This window comes from Seriola aureovittata, chromosome 7 (genome assembly GCF_021018895.1).
Source record: "Seriola aureovittata isolate HTS-2021-v1 ecotype China chromosome 7, ASM2101889v1, whole genome shotgun sequence".
NCBI classification, from domain to species: Eukaryota; Metazoa; Chordata; class Actinopteri; order Carangiformes; family Carangidae; genus Seriola; species Seriola aureovittata.
Window position 1 is genome coordinate 15,499,880 of NC_079370.1, and position 13,388 is coordinate 15,513,267.

At 43.3% G+C, this 13,388-nt stretch overlaps 1 protein-coding gene across 1 annotated transcript; it reads right to left on the reverse strand.

The window, feature by feature from the left end:
* Positions 1 to 7: 7 nt before the first annotated feature.
* Positions 8 to 4,251, reverse strand: LOC130172100 (IgGFc-binding protein-like). The gene is made up of 9 exons (XM_056380529.1): positions 3,937 to 4,251; positions 3,249 to 3,810; positions 2,938 to 3,137; positions 2,619 to 2,754; positions 2,176 to 2,507; positions 1,522 to 2,092; positions 830 to 1,422; positions 178 to 745; positions 8 to 42 (listed from the first exon to the last, which is right to left on the reverse strand). Exons 1-9 carry the CDS (start codon positions 4,249 to 4,251, stop codon positions 8 to 10), a joined length of 3,312 nt encoding a protein of 1,103 aa, XP_056236504.1.
* Between the last annotated feature and the right edge of the window lie 9,137 nt (positions 4,252 to 13,388).

Here is a 13,388-nt window from a genome sequence, read left to right on the forward strand (position 1 = left end):
ATCATCTTCATGTAGCTGCCATTTTTGGTAAAGCTCTAAACCCTGGCAAACATTAAAATATTAAAACTGAAGTATTAAAAATTATGTCTTTGAGTCTGAGTCCATAATCAGCTGCAAGGTGTTTGCTGTGATAACTGCAAATAAAATGTAACTAAAGACACTGAACCAAATACTCACCACAGAAAGTGTCACTCCTCCACTGTCTGACAGGCAGCTGAGCTGCTTGGCAGGCAGCAGCATAAGATGCAATAGAATTGCAGAGTGCTGAGTAGTGTCCGTCAAAAGAGCAGGAATCCACTACACAGCTGTGGAAGTAAGGTTTGGGATCCAACCCTGAGGCACAGTCTGCAAATGGTCCTAGCTCATTCAACAACACCCCACAAAAATCACTGCCTTCAAAAAGCCTCTGTGCCTCAATACGACAATGCTTCTGTCCAGAGGAACAATTGGACCTACAGGTCTCTGCTCCACGAGCCCTCCAGCTGTGGGCAAGCTCTAGTGTATTTTTGGCAAGCTCTTCATTGGACATCATTTGGTCATCATGAGGGTCACCATTGGCATTCCCACAAAGCCCAGAGACAGAAGAGCCATAACTGCTGGGGAGGATAACCATTAGAGTACCGCTATTATAGACGATCAGCTGTAATCCCACATCAGTGTGAATGACAACCGATGAAGGTGTGCGGTAGACATTTACATGGCCCATCTGGTGAGAGTATGGTAAAGACTTAAACAGTCCATCAACCTGAGAATTAAAATAAAAAACACATTTGGATTACATTCAGTGGTTCATTTTAAATCTGTCAGTAAGACCTTGCTAAGTACTCACCAAAACCTCTCCTGGGTCATCTTTTTTTACCACCACTTCCAGACCATAGACTGAGAGTGTTAAGGTAAGGCTATGAAAAAGTCTTTTGTAGCAACTTGCATCAGATATAGTGATACTGAAGGGCGTTATACCAGTTAAGTTGGAGTTAGTTTGAACTAATGAATATGCACAACTGTCTCTAAAGTCAAAATAATGTCCATCAAAGGTTGTAAAATGCAGCCCAGTAACAATGGTACAGTTCTGGGGTTTTTCAGGTTGACAAACTCTCTTGTGATGTAGCTGCTTGCAGACCATTCCTCTGGGGCACTGGGCTGGATGGCAGCGGACCTCTCCAGCAGCTGGTCCACAAGTACAGAGTTGACCACAGTTGTCTGGGATCCAGAAAGTTGAGTTGAGGCTGTGGTATTTGCCTCTTGAGCCTATGCAGCCACATTGATGTGGACTTACACAGCCTTCTGGACTCCTGATGAAGCCAGGGCTACAGAAGCAGCCCTGAACACAGATCTTATTACAGAATGTGGCATTAAATTCACAGGATGGAGGACAGGCTGTGCCACAGGTCTTGTAGTGGCTGTTTGGAGGACACTGCACATCTGAAATGATTTATTGGCATGTCATTTAAATATTCTAGCAGTGTAGTTGCAAGCAATTTTTAACAGCAATAAATTGCACTACTCTATAAGACTACTTACCAACTGTCACTTCACTGTAGTAGCCATCCATGGATTCTTCACAAACTATGGAGTAAGACTTTATGGCTTGGTCAAGAGCAACTTTCAACTCTGTGTTAAGAATGTGGTCAACTACACAATTTTCATAGAAGGAGTATGGATCGACATGACTATGGCAGTGGGCCAACAGACCATTCTGATCCATGAGCACTTCACACCGTCTACTGTAACTAGAGCTGTCAGACGCAGGATCTGCTAGTAAGGCCTCTTCATCCAGTTCACAACCAGTGCAACAGTTATGGTCCCCATCAAAGAGCTTGTAAGACTCTGCGAACTCCACACTCGTCTTAATGGGAGGGGAACCAGGTGTAGTTACAGGATACTCATCTTGAATATCACCGTTAAAATTGCCACAAAGCCCATAAACTTTGCCTTTGTAGTGTGGGCCCAGTGTAACAAGAACAGTGGAGTTCCAGTCGAAGACTACACGCATACCAAAGTCAGTTTTCAGCACAGTTCTGCCTTCCATGTAAGAGACCTCAATCTTGCCATGCAACAAATTAACAGGAATGTAAGTCAGCTGACCATTAACCTGAAAATGAAGGGGAGACTCGTAAGTGATTATTAAAAAATTAAACGTGAGCTGCAGTTTTACTCAAACTGATATTTACTTACACGTATGCTCTCCTTTTCACTACTGAGCTTGATGATGAACCCATAAGCTTGTATAGTCACCACCTGTGTGGAGGATGCAGCTCTATTGCCTTTGCAGTCATTCTTCTTGGACACACTAAATGGTGTCAGACCACATGCTGGCCCTTTGCTGGCTGCGAGCAGGTAGGTACAGGTGCCCTCAAAGTCATAGCTGAGCCCATCGAAGGTGTGGTAGTGCTGCCTTCCCCAGGTCCAACACAGACCCTGATGGCTCTTACAGACAGGCACACCATTGCTCAGAGAACATTTCTCTGTTTTATCACATTTTCTCTCACATGGATCTGGGATTTGCTCTACATAAAGAAAAATACACGTATTTTAGATTTAACTACAGAAAAAGTAATACATGTACTAGCAAGCAAATCAGTATCCAAAAATGTTGCTTCAGTTGTCCAAATGCTCACCATCCTTGTGGCAGGTCATGATTCCATCTAAAACTATACATCTGTGCAGTGAAGGACATGAGTATTGCTCACAGATAAGAGGAGGCCCACAGGTGCAGTTAACAGTACAGTTTTGGAGAAGTTTGCTCTCAGAGGCCTGAAAATAGAAAAAACAGGAAGAAACCAATTAATAACATTTAAAAGAGTTTACTAAAGTAGTAAAATATCAATTTGAATAATACTCTTGATTACAATATTGCAAACAAATGGACTAATGCAAGTACAAATGAATGACAATTTAAATTCACTTAAACTATAAACAGAACTGTTTAATTCTGACCATAAACCTCCTCCCGTCCTGTACACAGCCACACTGCTCTGCTGGTACACAGGCATGGCCATCATAAAGGTGTTCACTATCACACTGGCAACCTTCCTCACAGTCTCTGGGGCACTGCACTGCCTGGTTAATCTCAGGACACAATGAGGAGCAAGCATTGGCACACTGGCTGTAGTGGCTGAATTGAGGACACTGATAAGCTGCAAAGTAAAAAGTGTCAGTTTCCAGTTTTGTATTTTAATGCATTTTATTTGAAATGTCCCATTTAATTAAGACATCATTAAATAATATACTAAGCTGTTAAGACTTACCACAGCCAGTGGTGTTTGTCCAGAGGTCAGCCATCCCTCCTGCTTCCTTACATGCTGCCTCATAGGCCCACAGGGCGTCACAGAGGGCCCAGCGTTGTCCCTTTGCAACGCAAAGGTTTTTCATGCAGAGCGAATAGTATTTCTGTAGGCACACTAAATGGTGACAAGAGGAGAATGGTCCTCTTGGGTGTGTGAGGAGGCCACAGTACAGGTCAGAGGTGTACTCTGGCAGAGGGGACTGACAGAGTTGACAGCTGCTGTCACATGTGTCGCTGCATGATGATTCAATACCACTTAACTTCCATGATGGTCCAAAGATGCCAAGATCAGAGATCACGGTGCCATTGGGCAGCTGCAGGTCATCTAAAGGATTATTATTGTAGTTTCCACAAAGGCCGCAGGTAGTCTGGTAGTAAATGTTGGGAATCTTGACCTGAATGTGGTTTCGTAGGTCTGAAATAAGCTCAAGTGACTGTCGGGTCCTGATGGTTATCCATCCATTTTTCTGATGTACAGTGACATTGTTCTGGGAGAATGGCAGATTCTCATAAACTCCATTTACCTGAGTGAAATAATTCACTTTTAAAACATAATATGCAATACAGTTTGTGTATGCTGTGAAAAATTACTTTATAGTGCACGTTAAGAGATGAACAGTAAGTCATGTTGAAGGTAATGAAATCTTTACCTGAATTTTTCCAGGAAAAGCTGTTGACGTCTTCAAATACATTTTATTGACTTGCAGGTAGATCTGCCTGCCCTCCCTGTGGCTGCCCTGTGCAGCAATCAAAACAGGCACCACATCCATTTTCTTGAGAGGGCACGTCTGCACCAGAGTGTAGTTACATGAACCGTGAAATTCAAATGCCTGTCCATCAAACGTGGTGTAGTGGGATCCATCAACAGAGCAGTGTGCCACTTTGGGTTTGGTATGGCAACCTTGAACACCCCTAATAAGCTTACACTCCTCATCCTCTCCACAGGAGACATTATGACAAGTCATGTGTCCCCCAGCATGACATAAACAGCTTTGTTCGCATGTAGACACCTCCTGTCCTGCCCTGAGGTACTCTCCATGGTGTAAGCAGCCACAGTTTTCTGGATAGACACAGAGGCTGCCACTGTGAACTAAACCCGCTTCACACAGGCAGTTCTCCCAAGTGTTTAGAGGCATCTCTACCGTTTTATTCTGCCAGCCGAGGCAGAGGTGAACAGAGGCAGAACTCGTGTTGTAACTGGTACTGGAGGGACAGGACAGGTCTGTAGAGAAACAGAAATCAGTCATCTAAGACAGACAGACAGGAAAATGCTGTAAATGTTAGGGTTGACCAGTGATGCATTAGTACCATCTAGTGGTCCAATAGCATCTTAAAGGTTGTGGCCTCAATACCAATGAGTCACATCACACTGCATCTAAATTATACAAAAGCATTTTTTTAACTCAATAAATGCACTACAGAACAAAGTTTACATTAAGTACCTACAGGCATATATCTGATTTAAATGCAAATAATCACCATGCTCTTTTCCACGTTACGTGATCAATATCAGTATCGACAATCTAAGCATGATGAAATGTTATGTGCTTGCACAGGCATCTGCAAATCCCCCATATTTCATTTGGTGTGCAATGATGCTGAACTTCAAACAGCACAGTTACAATTGTAGGGGATATTCATTTAATTCACTTGCACAACAGAGCTTGGAGCGCATTAACACTCACAGCAGAATCCAGGACTCCTCCAGGCATAAACTGTTGCCTTGTGGGAAAGACAGACAGCAGTATACTCTGCCAGGGAGTGACACAGTGCAGGCTGAAGACCTCCATGAAGACACAGGTCACTGACGCAGTGCTTGTAAAAGCTGGAGGGGTCCACTTTGCCATGACAGTGTCTGAATGGTCCATTAACTTCCAGAATTTTTCCGCAAGCCTCCGGGTCAGAGAATCGGGCCAGACGCTCAGGTGAACATTTTGGACAACTTCCTCCTAGACAGCCCTCCACACACCATGGATTCCGCCCACTTCGCCAAGCTTTTCCAAAATACTCAGGACTGAGATGCTCCTGTGTGCCACTTGCTGTGAGGTCATCAGCTGGATCAGAGTTCAAGTTGCCACACAGTCCACAAGTAGTATTAGCATATTTATGGGAGAGACTAATACTAACTATGCCCTCTGTGCTGACGGTAAATTCAAAGCCCATGTCTGTGTAGATGAAAGTGTGCAGCCCCAAAGAGAAAGCTAGTGCAGTGGAGCTTAAGTGATAAGGCATGCGCCTCTTGACACCATCAACCTGTAGGGGGTGCCAAAATTGCATTTGAAAGTCAGCAAAGGGCAACACATTTTCAAAAGTAATCTTTGTCAAGTTTGGTCTAATTATTAGATCATTATGTATGGCCTATAACGGTGTCAAAAATACTTAACATGACATTTTCAAAAAAAGGTAAGAAATACACAGCAATAAGAGGACTCACTCACCTCAATGTTCTCAGTGTTTTTGCTGTTCAGCTCCACAAGCACACCACTCACATTGATCAGGACATGAAGTTCTGACTCTAGCTGTCCATCTGTCTGTACGTGAACCTGAATGACATCAAGTCCTTGTTTCTGTTCACATATGCCCAGTAACTGGTACTGACAGGTGCCATGCAAATCATAGGCGTAGTGGTCAAAGGTGAACACACGATGTCCGGTGTAGATGCACGTCTCCTGGGGGAGCAGCACACAGCTTGTGACTCCATCTTGAAGATCACAGTATTCATCAGGGCCACATGAATCCAAATGGCATTGTGTCTGGTGGGTGTGGGGGTCACAAAAACACCATTCAGTGCATCTCTCATCAGCCCAGAACGTCTGGTTGCTGTGGTAACTGTAGCCGTTGTGAACGCAGCCACACTGGGACAAGGGGACACAGGTGTCACCATCCCGGACAAACCCCGAGTTGCACTGGCAGGTCTCCACACAAGCCAGGGAGCAGGGGCTTGAAATGAATGGGTCCTCACAGGTGGCAGGACAGGCTGTGCCACAGGTCTCATGATGGCTATTCAGTGGGCAGGACATAGCTGATGAGAGACAAAAAAGACTGAACAATATGGAGGAAAAAATGCACACATGAGCTTGTAAGTTTCCTGGCACACTATATATATATATATATATATATATATATATATATATATATTTTTTTTTTTTTTTTTTTTTCCCTCTCTTCAGCTGACAATTATAAAATATGTGAGAATGGAGAGACTTGTGACCGGAGCCAACCTCAGCAAATCCAGTGTTGGGTGCTGGGAGGCTCCCACTTCTACACTTTTGATGGGAAGATGTTTGAATTCCAAGGAAACTGTACCTACACTCTGATCCATATACTGAATGACACCAGTAAGAATAATATAGTTTGGGTCGGCGTACAGAAGGACAGGACACCCAACGGGTCATCATCTCTTAAAGCTATTCATGCCAAAGTGGCTAAAAACAATATTACTATCTACAGAGGGGGAAAAAGGCTATGCTTGGGTAAGTTTTTTTTTTATAAAATAATAATATATATATATATATATACAAAAAAAAAAATTATTAGGATGGCATTAAATGCAAATACTTATTCACAGATATTTGCAACAGATTTCTTTTAAATGTCACGGGCCTCCATGAGTAAAATTATAAAAAAGGATGCATTATTATTTGTGATTGACAAGCAGTACGATCATTGTGAAGTGTCGAGGGAGGCAGACAGTATATAAGCACAATGGACTATCAAAAGGGGTGAGGGGTTAACCGCATTTCAAGTAAAATGTCAGGACACAGAAAAAACACCTTTGTGCTGTGTATGAGGTTGCAAAACAGCCCTTACAGAAAAACAAAGCGACAAAGTTTCATAACGTGAGACCAGTGAGTGATGCATGGAGCAATTGAGAGAAAAACAGTTAGCCTGTGAGGAAATGGCACCCAACCTAGCAGAACCAGCTGGGCCTACCTTTTCCTACGCAGCCCCAGGTATTGTTAAGGGCGCAGCTCTCTCCCTCAGGGCAAGAGGCTGGTTCACAGCACATGGTGGCAGTGGCAGAGCAGTTACACTGCTCGGAGCATCCCTCAGCCCACAATATCTCCCCAATCTACAGAAAACAGTGAGTCACTGTTTGTGTGCGTTAACTAACTGTTCTCTAAACACCAAGCAAAACAACCACCCAGCACAACACAAAGACCTAGGATTTTGTGATTAATCATGTCACATGTTCAGGTGAGGCACATCCATGTTTCGCAAAGACATTAATGAGTCATGTTATTAACAGTGCATGGAATAACTAAGGCACTTCACTTGTTTAGCACAATGTTTATAACCGAAATTGCTGTGGGGTCACATGAAAATGTATCACAACAGCACACCCTCAGGGAACCAACAGATTTATCACAAGTCAAGCAAAGCCGCAATTTTCAGGTCAGACCACATGTCAACTATGTAGTTTAGCTGCATTAAGAAAAATCATACATGAACTGCTGTGTTAAAGGGAAAATGTACATGCCAGTTGGTATAAGCCAAGTAATGTGTAGCTACATACCTCATAGTAGTGGCCATGATAGAAGCAACCACATTGCTCAGCTTTGACACAGCCATTTCCACTCTGCATGTATCCAGAGTCACATTGACATCCCTCATAACAGGGCCATGGGCAGTGGATATCAGATAAAATACCACAGGACTCAGGGCACGCACTAACACATATATTGTAGTGAGAGTTTTCAGGGCATGAGAGCGCTGTGGGAGGGGGAAAAAAAAACTTAATATATTGTACAGACTCCAGCTAGCCTTACATCAGTCTTCCAACTTCACCGTATAGAGTTTGTCAGAGCTTTAAAAGTACAACAGAAGCATGTGTGCAGACCTCTGACTTACATGCACTGGCACACCATAACGCACTAATGAAACAACACATGAACAAATAAAAGTCAAGATTATAAATACTCACGGCACTTCTCACTCCTCCATGGTTTGACTTCAGCTCCCGCGCCCTGACATACAAAAGTGTATTCTTTCAAACTATCACAAAACAATTCTTCATTCCCATTAGACATACACAAGTCATTTACACAGTTCTGAAAGAAGGGCTCTGGGTCAACAGAGGAGTGGCATCCACTAAACACTCCTGCAGGAGAAAGCAGTGTGCCACAGATTTCATCAGATGCAAATTCAGCTGCCCTGGTAGAGTTGCACACTGAACAGAGATAACATTCTTTAGAGCAGTTCGTTCCAGGTGGTGAAAGTGACCAGGAAGACACAAACATGGAAACATCACTTGCAAGGCTGCCATTCAGGCTCAGTTTGTCGTCTGTAGCAACAGCACGGATGTTTCCACACAAGCCACATATTTTTCTATGGGAGGCAGGAATCACTACTTGTATGAGATCAGGCCCTCCATAACTAACCACCACCCCAGTGTCTACAACAACATGGGTCAGCAAGCCAGAATGGAATATTGCTACATGATCCAGTTGGACAGGAAGACCCCACAGAATGCCATCAATCTGAAAAATTAAAATGTTAAAGTTACAACCAAGGCTAACTTAACAGTATATGTAGGTAAATGTGCAACTGCTTACCTTTGCTTTTCCCAAGTGCTCCATCTCCAATGAAACATTCACTCCATGGACCCTGAGGTATAGCTGTCCTTGTTGGATAATTATGGGGTCAGATTCTTCCTCATCACAAACCTGGGATAAAACATAACGGCAGTTTCCCATATTAAAGTCAAAGTTAAGCCTGTCATAGTTCGTGAAGTGTCTACCACCAAAGACTGTGCATTTAACGGGTTGTGATGCATGGCATGCCCTGTAGCGATCTTGGATGTAACATTTTGTTCCATTTGGACATGTGTGGTTGGTGCACTGGACTGTGTTGTGGCCAATACAGACACAGTGCAGCTGACAGTGTTCATCAGAGTAGAAGCTCTCATGGATTTCATGGTAAACACCATTGTAAATGCAACCACACTCAGAGTCAAGTACACATTTGCCACCACTGTGGAAAAACCCAGGTCTGCAGAAACAGCCCTCTTTGCATTTCACTGCTAGAGGACTTGGATTTTCCACACAATCAGACATGTGACTGGAGCACAGGCGGTATTCACTGTTAGATGGACAGGAGAGATCTAAGGGGGGGTAGGGAAAAAAAAAAATCATTCAAAATGTTCCCATTTTGTACACATTTAACATTAGAAGGAAAATATGTTTTTCCCTATGGTTACTTACTACAAAAGTTGGAAGTCCTCCACTCATCCACTATAGCTCCCATTTCCTGACATACAGTAACATAGCTGGACAGAATCTGACACAGGACAGTCTGGTTACCATAACAGAGATCACGAACACAGTTATCATAGAAATCTTGTGGATCAACTGTTTTATGGCAGCTCTGGAAAACTCCCTCTGTATCCAGTAACTTTCCACAGAAGTTTTTTCCCTGATAAATAGCCACATCTTGCAAATTGCAATCTGAGGTGTTCATGGGTGCATCCACACATTGATATTCATTGCTGGTTTGCCAGTATCTAATGGCTTGAAGGATATCAGATTCATCTTCAGGCATCAGATCATCTTCTGGATTAGCATTAAAGTTCCCACACAGGCCACAGAGATTACCAGAGAAGGTCCTTGGCATTTGGACGGTCAGGACGTCAGAGCTGTACGTCACAACAACGCCAAAATCAGTCTCTATGTACTTTGAGAGTCCAGTCGTGTAGAGCTTTACTTTGCCTTTACTCAAAACAGAGGGAAGTTGCAGTAACAGACCATTTACCTGAAACAAGGGGAGTAATGTTTAAATGCAAATGGGGAAAATGGTTTGCCTAGAAGTACTGTTGCAAATAAATGAACGTACCTCTACCCTGTTACTCCAGTCATTTGACATCTCAATGGAATAACCAGACACCACCATTTTAACACGGCGAAAGGAAACAGCAGTAGCATCCTTCATCTGGTTCTGCACCTCCACGCTGAAGTCTTCCATGTCTCCCCAGCTGGGACAGTAAGAAGTGAGTAGGTAACTACAGTTGCCATAAACATCAAAGTTACGCCCATCAAAGGTGGTATAGTGAGGATCTCCCTTGGCTATGCACACCCCAGGCCCGTCCACGTGACAGCCCAAGACTCCATTCAGAACCTTGCACACTTCCCCATTCTGGCAACGAGACTGCGCACACATAACCCTCTTGGAGTTAGGCGGACACACACATTTCTCCTGGCACTGCTCATCAACCCAGAAGTTCTCCTTGGGGAGATAGTAGGAACCTTGGTGGAGACAACCACATTTCCTAGGTGGTACACACTCGCTACCACTCAGTAGATAACCCTTATTGCATTGGCATGATTCCACACAGGGCAGCGTGCAATTATGATGGGACATTGGGTTACCACAGGTAGCAGGGCAGGCAGAACCACAGATCTCGTAGTGGCTGTTCATAGGACATGCCATAGCTGTGAAAAGGAACAACATACGCCAAGTTTTTTTTTTTTTTTCTTTTCTTAAATAAATAAAAAACGGCAAACCATGTTTTTAAAATCATACAAAAAAAAGTAAAAGACTCACGGCACTTGGCAATGGCTCTCCAGTTTTGGACTCTGGCCCCAAGCCTCTGACAGATGTTGGCATAGGCTGTCAAGATCTTGCACATAGAAGAGTCAACTCCGCTGACATGAAGGCTGTTTACACAACTGCTAACAAATGGCTCAGGATCAATATATGAATGACATTCTGCAAAAGATCCACCACTTCTCTGTAGTAGAGTGCAAGCAATCCTGAAGGAGCTGCCTTTAGAACCCGGAAAAGACTTGGTTCGGCTTTGGCTGCACACTGGACATGAGACACCACCACCGCAATCGTCAACGTAGGAGCCTGCATCACTGCTCACCACCGGTGGCAGATTAAAATCCACAGGCTGGGTTCCTTCAGTGCCATTAGAAGCAATGACATCATCTGAGGAGCTGTGTTTAGCATTTCCACACAAGCCACACACAGCTCCATACAGCTGTGGACCAACTTCAACCTGAAGGTGGTGCTTCCAGTCGTACTGCAGCACTAGGCCAAAGTTAGTGTCCAAGACAACACTGGAGCCACTTGGGTAAAAGTTCAGGGTCGCATTTCCCAGTGTCAGGGGCAGGTTCCTCTTCTGCCCGTCAATCTGTTGAGTGTAAATACAACAGCAATGTACATGAACAAACAAACTACAAAATGTTTATATTTAATTTAAATACATTATTTGCACTCACCCTAACATGATTTTTGTCTCCTTTAATTATGGAGATATTAAAGCCTTGGATGTGTATGTGCACTGCGTGGATGGTGGAAACAGTGGCCCTGTTCAAATATGCACTGGCTATATTAATCTGCAGTGGCTCAGAAGCATTCAAGCCTGTACAGGTAGTTTGAACTAAAGTGTAGTTAGTGGTCCCCGGTAGGACACAATCTCTTCCATCAAACATGTGGTAATAAGAGTCACCCCATACAGAGCATATTTTAACTTTTGAAGAACAGATTGGTTTTCCATCTGTGATATGGCACTTCTGTTTTTGACCACAGTGCAACTCTTCACAAGAAGCTGCAGCTGAAAAACAAAAAAAACAAAACAAAGTTCATATCTACATGCAAGTGTTACAGATTAACACCTTCATCAAATTTTCAACAATTAACAATGCAAAGTCTTTCAAAAAGCTTCAATACATACTTTTCTCACACACTGCTGGGCGTAGTCTGTTCATGGCACTCAGATAGTGTCTCACATCTGTGTCTGTTTGAGGAAAACTGAGCTCTGCATCACTCAGCAGCTGAGGAAAGTTGCCGCTTTGGGAGAATTTAACAGCAGACTTAAAATCTCCTGTGTGAGCACTGTTATCTTGCTGCTCACTCATATCACCTGAATCAAATATAGGTACAATCTGGCAGATATCATCTACAGAAGGCAGTACAGTTAGTGTTGAAAAACTCTGTTCATTGTCGTGTCTGAAGTAAACAAGTTGAAGAGGACTGTCACTAGTAATGTGGATTTTATCTGTGGTCAAAACTGGGATGACCGTCATAACGCCACCAACAAGAGAGATATTCTTTTGCCCGGTGCTGGTGGTCATGTCCAAAGCAGAGTTGATAGTAGCCATTGCCAACAGGGAACGGGAACTCATTCCTGTGTTTTCCAAGGGAAATATGATGTAATCAAAACTCCAGTGTGAAACTGGAGCAAGTTCAGCAAATCCATACAAACAATCATCAGGTGTATGTTTGTAGCAGGTAAAACCAACTACAACACCTACAGCTACTTGTGAATTTAACTCTGAGCCGGAGAGGCTGGAGTTGCTCTGGAGGTACACACTCTGCAGCACCCCTATATGCAACTTAAGCACACTACCGCTGGGGTACATATTGTAATTAAAGAGCACTTCCCCTGTGAGTAAGATGTCCACTGATGTCTCATGGTCTGAGCTGGTGATCACCATTTGACTGACAGCAGTCTGGTTAGGGAAGTGGGGAGTAATGGGATAGTAGTGGGTCCCCCAGGTGGACACATCATGAAGGAGGCTGTGGTCACAACCAGTCTGGGTGCAAAATGAGGCAAGGACTGTAACAGGCTTCAAAGACATCACACTGAGGAGGTAGGAGGAGCGAGCACTGGCCATTTCCACAGCCAATGGCAGGTGAATTGTCTTTGACTGGTGAGCAGACAGGAAGATGCGTTTCATGAAGCTGGTTTCCAGAACCTTCACAGTAACTGAGGTCCAAGCACCAGTGGCTAAAATAGTTACTTGATGGCTAACGTTTGCTGCTGGGTAATTATGAGGGGGAAACATCATCAGAAATGTCCTACCAGGACTGGCCACAGAAAGGCCTGCAGAGGAGAAAATGAAACTGAGTTACATTTCATGTTCAGTATAAAACATTTCCACATTACATTTGCAGGAAATATGCATATGAATAACATGATTAACAAATATGGAGTTCTGACAGTAGTTGAGATATATATATATATATATATATATATATATATATATATATATCTCATTAATAATGGTAAACAAACTTGCACCAGATGATAATGTCTATTCACTGGACACTGAGTAAGTTTCCCAGTATGCACAGTAAGTCTACTTGTGTAACAGATAAG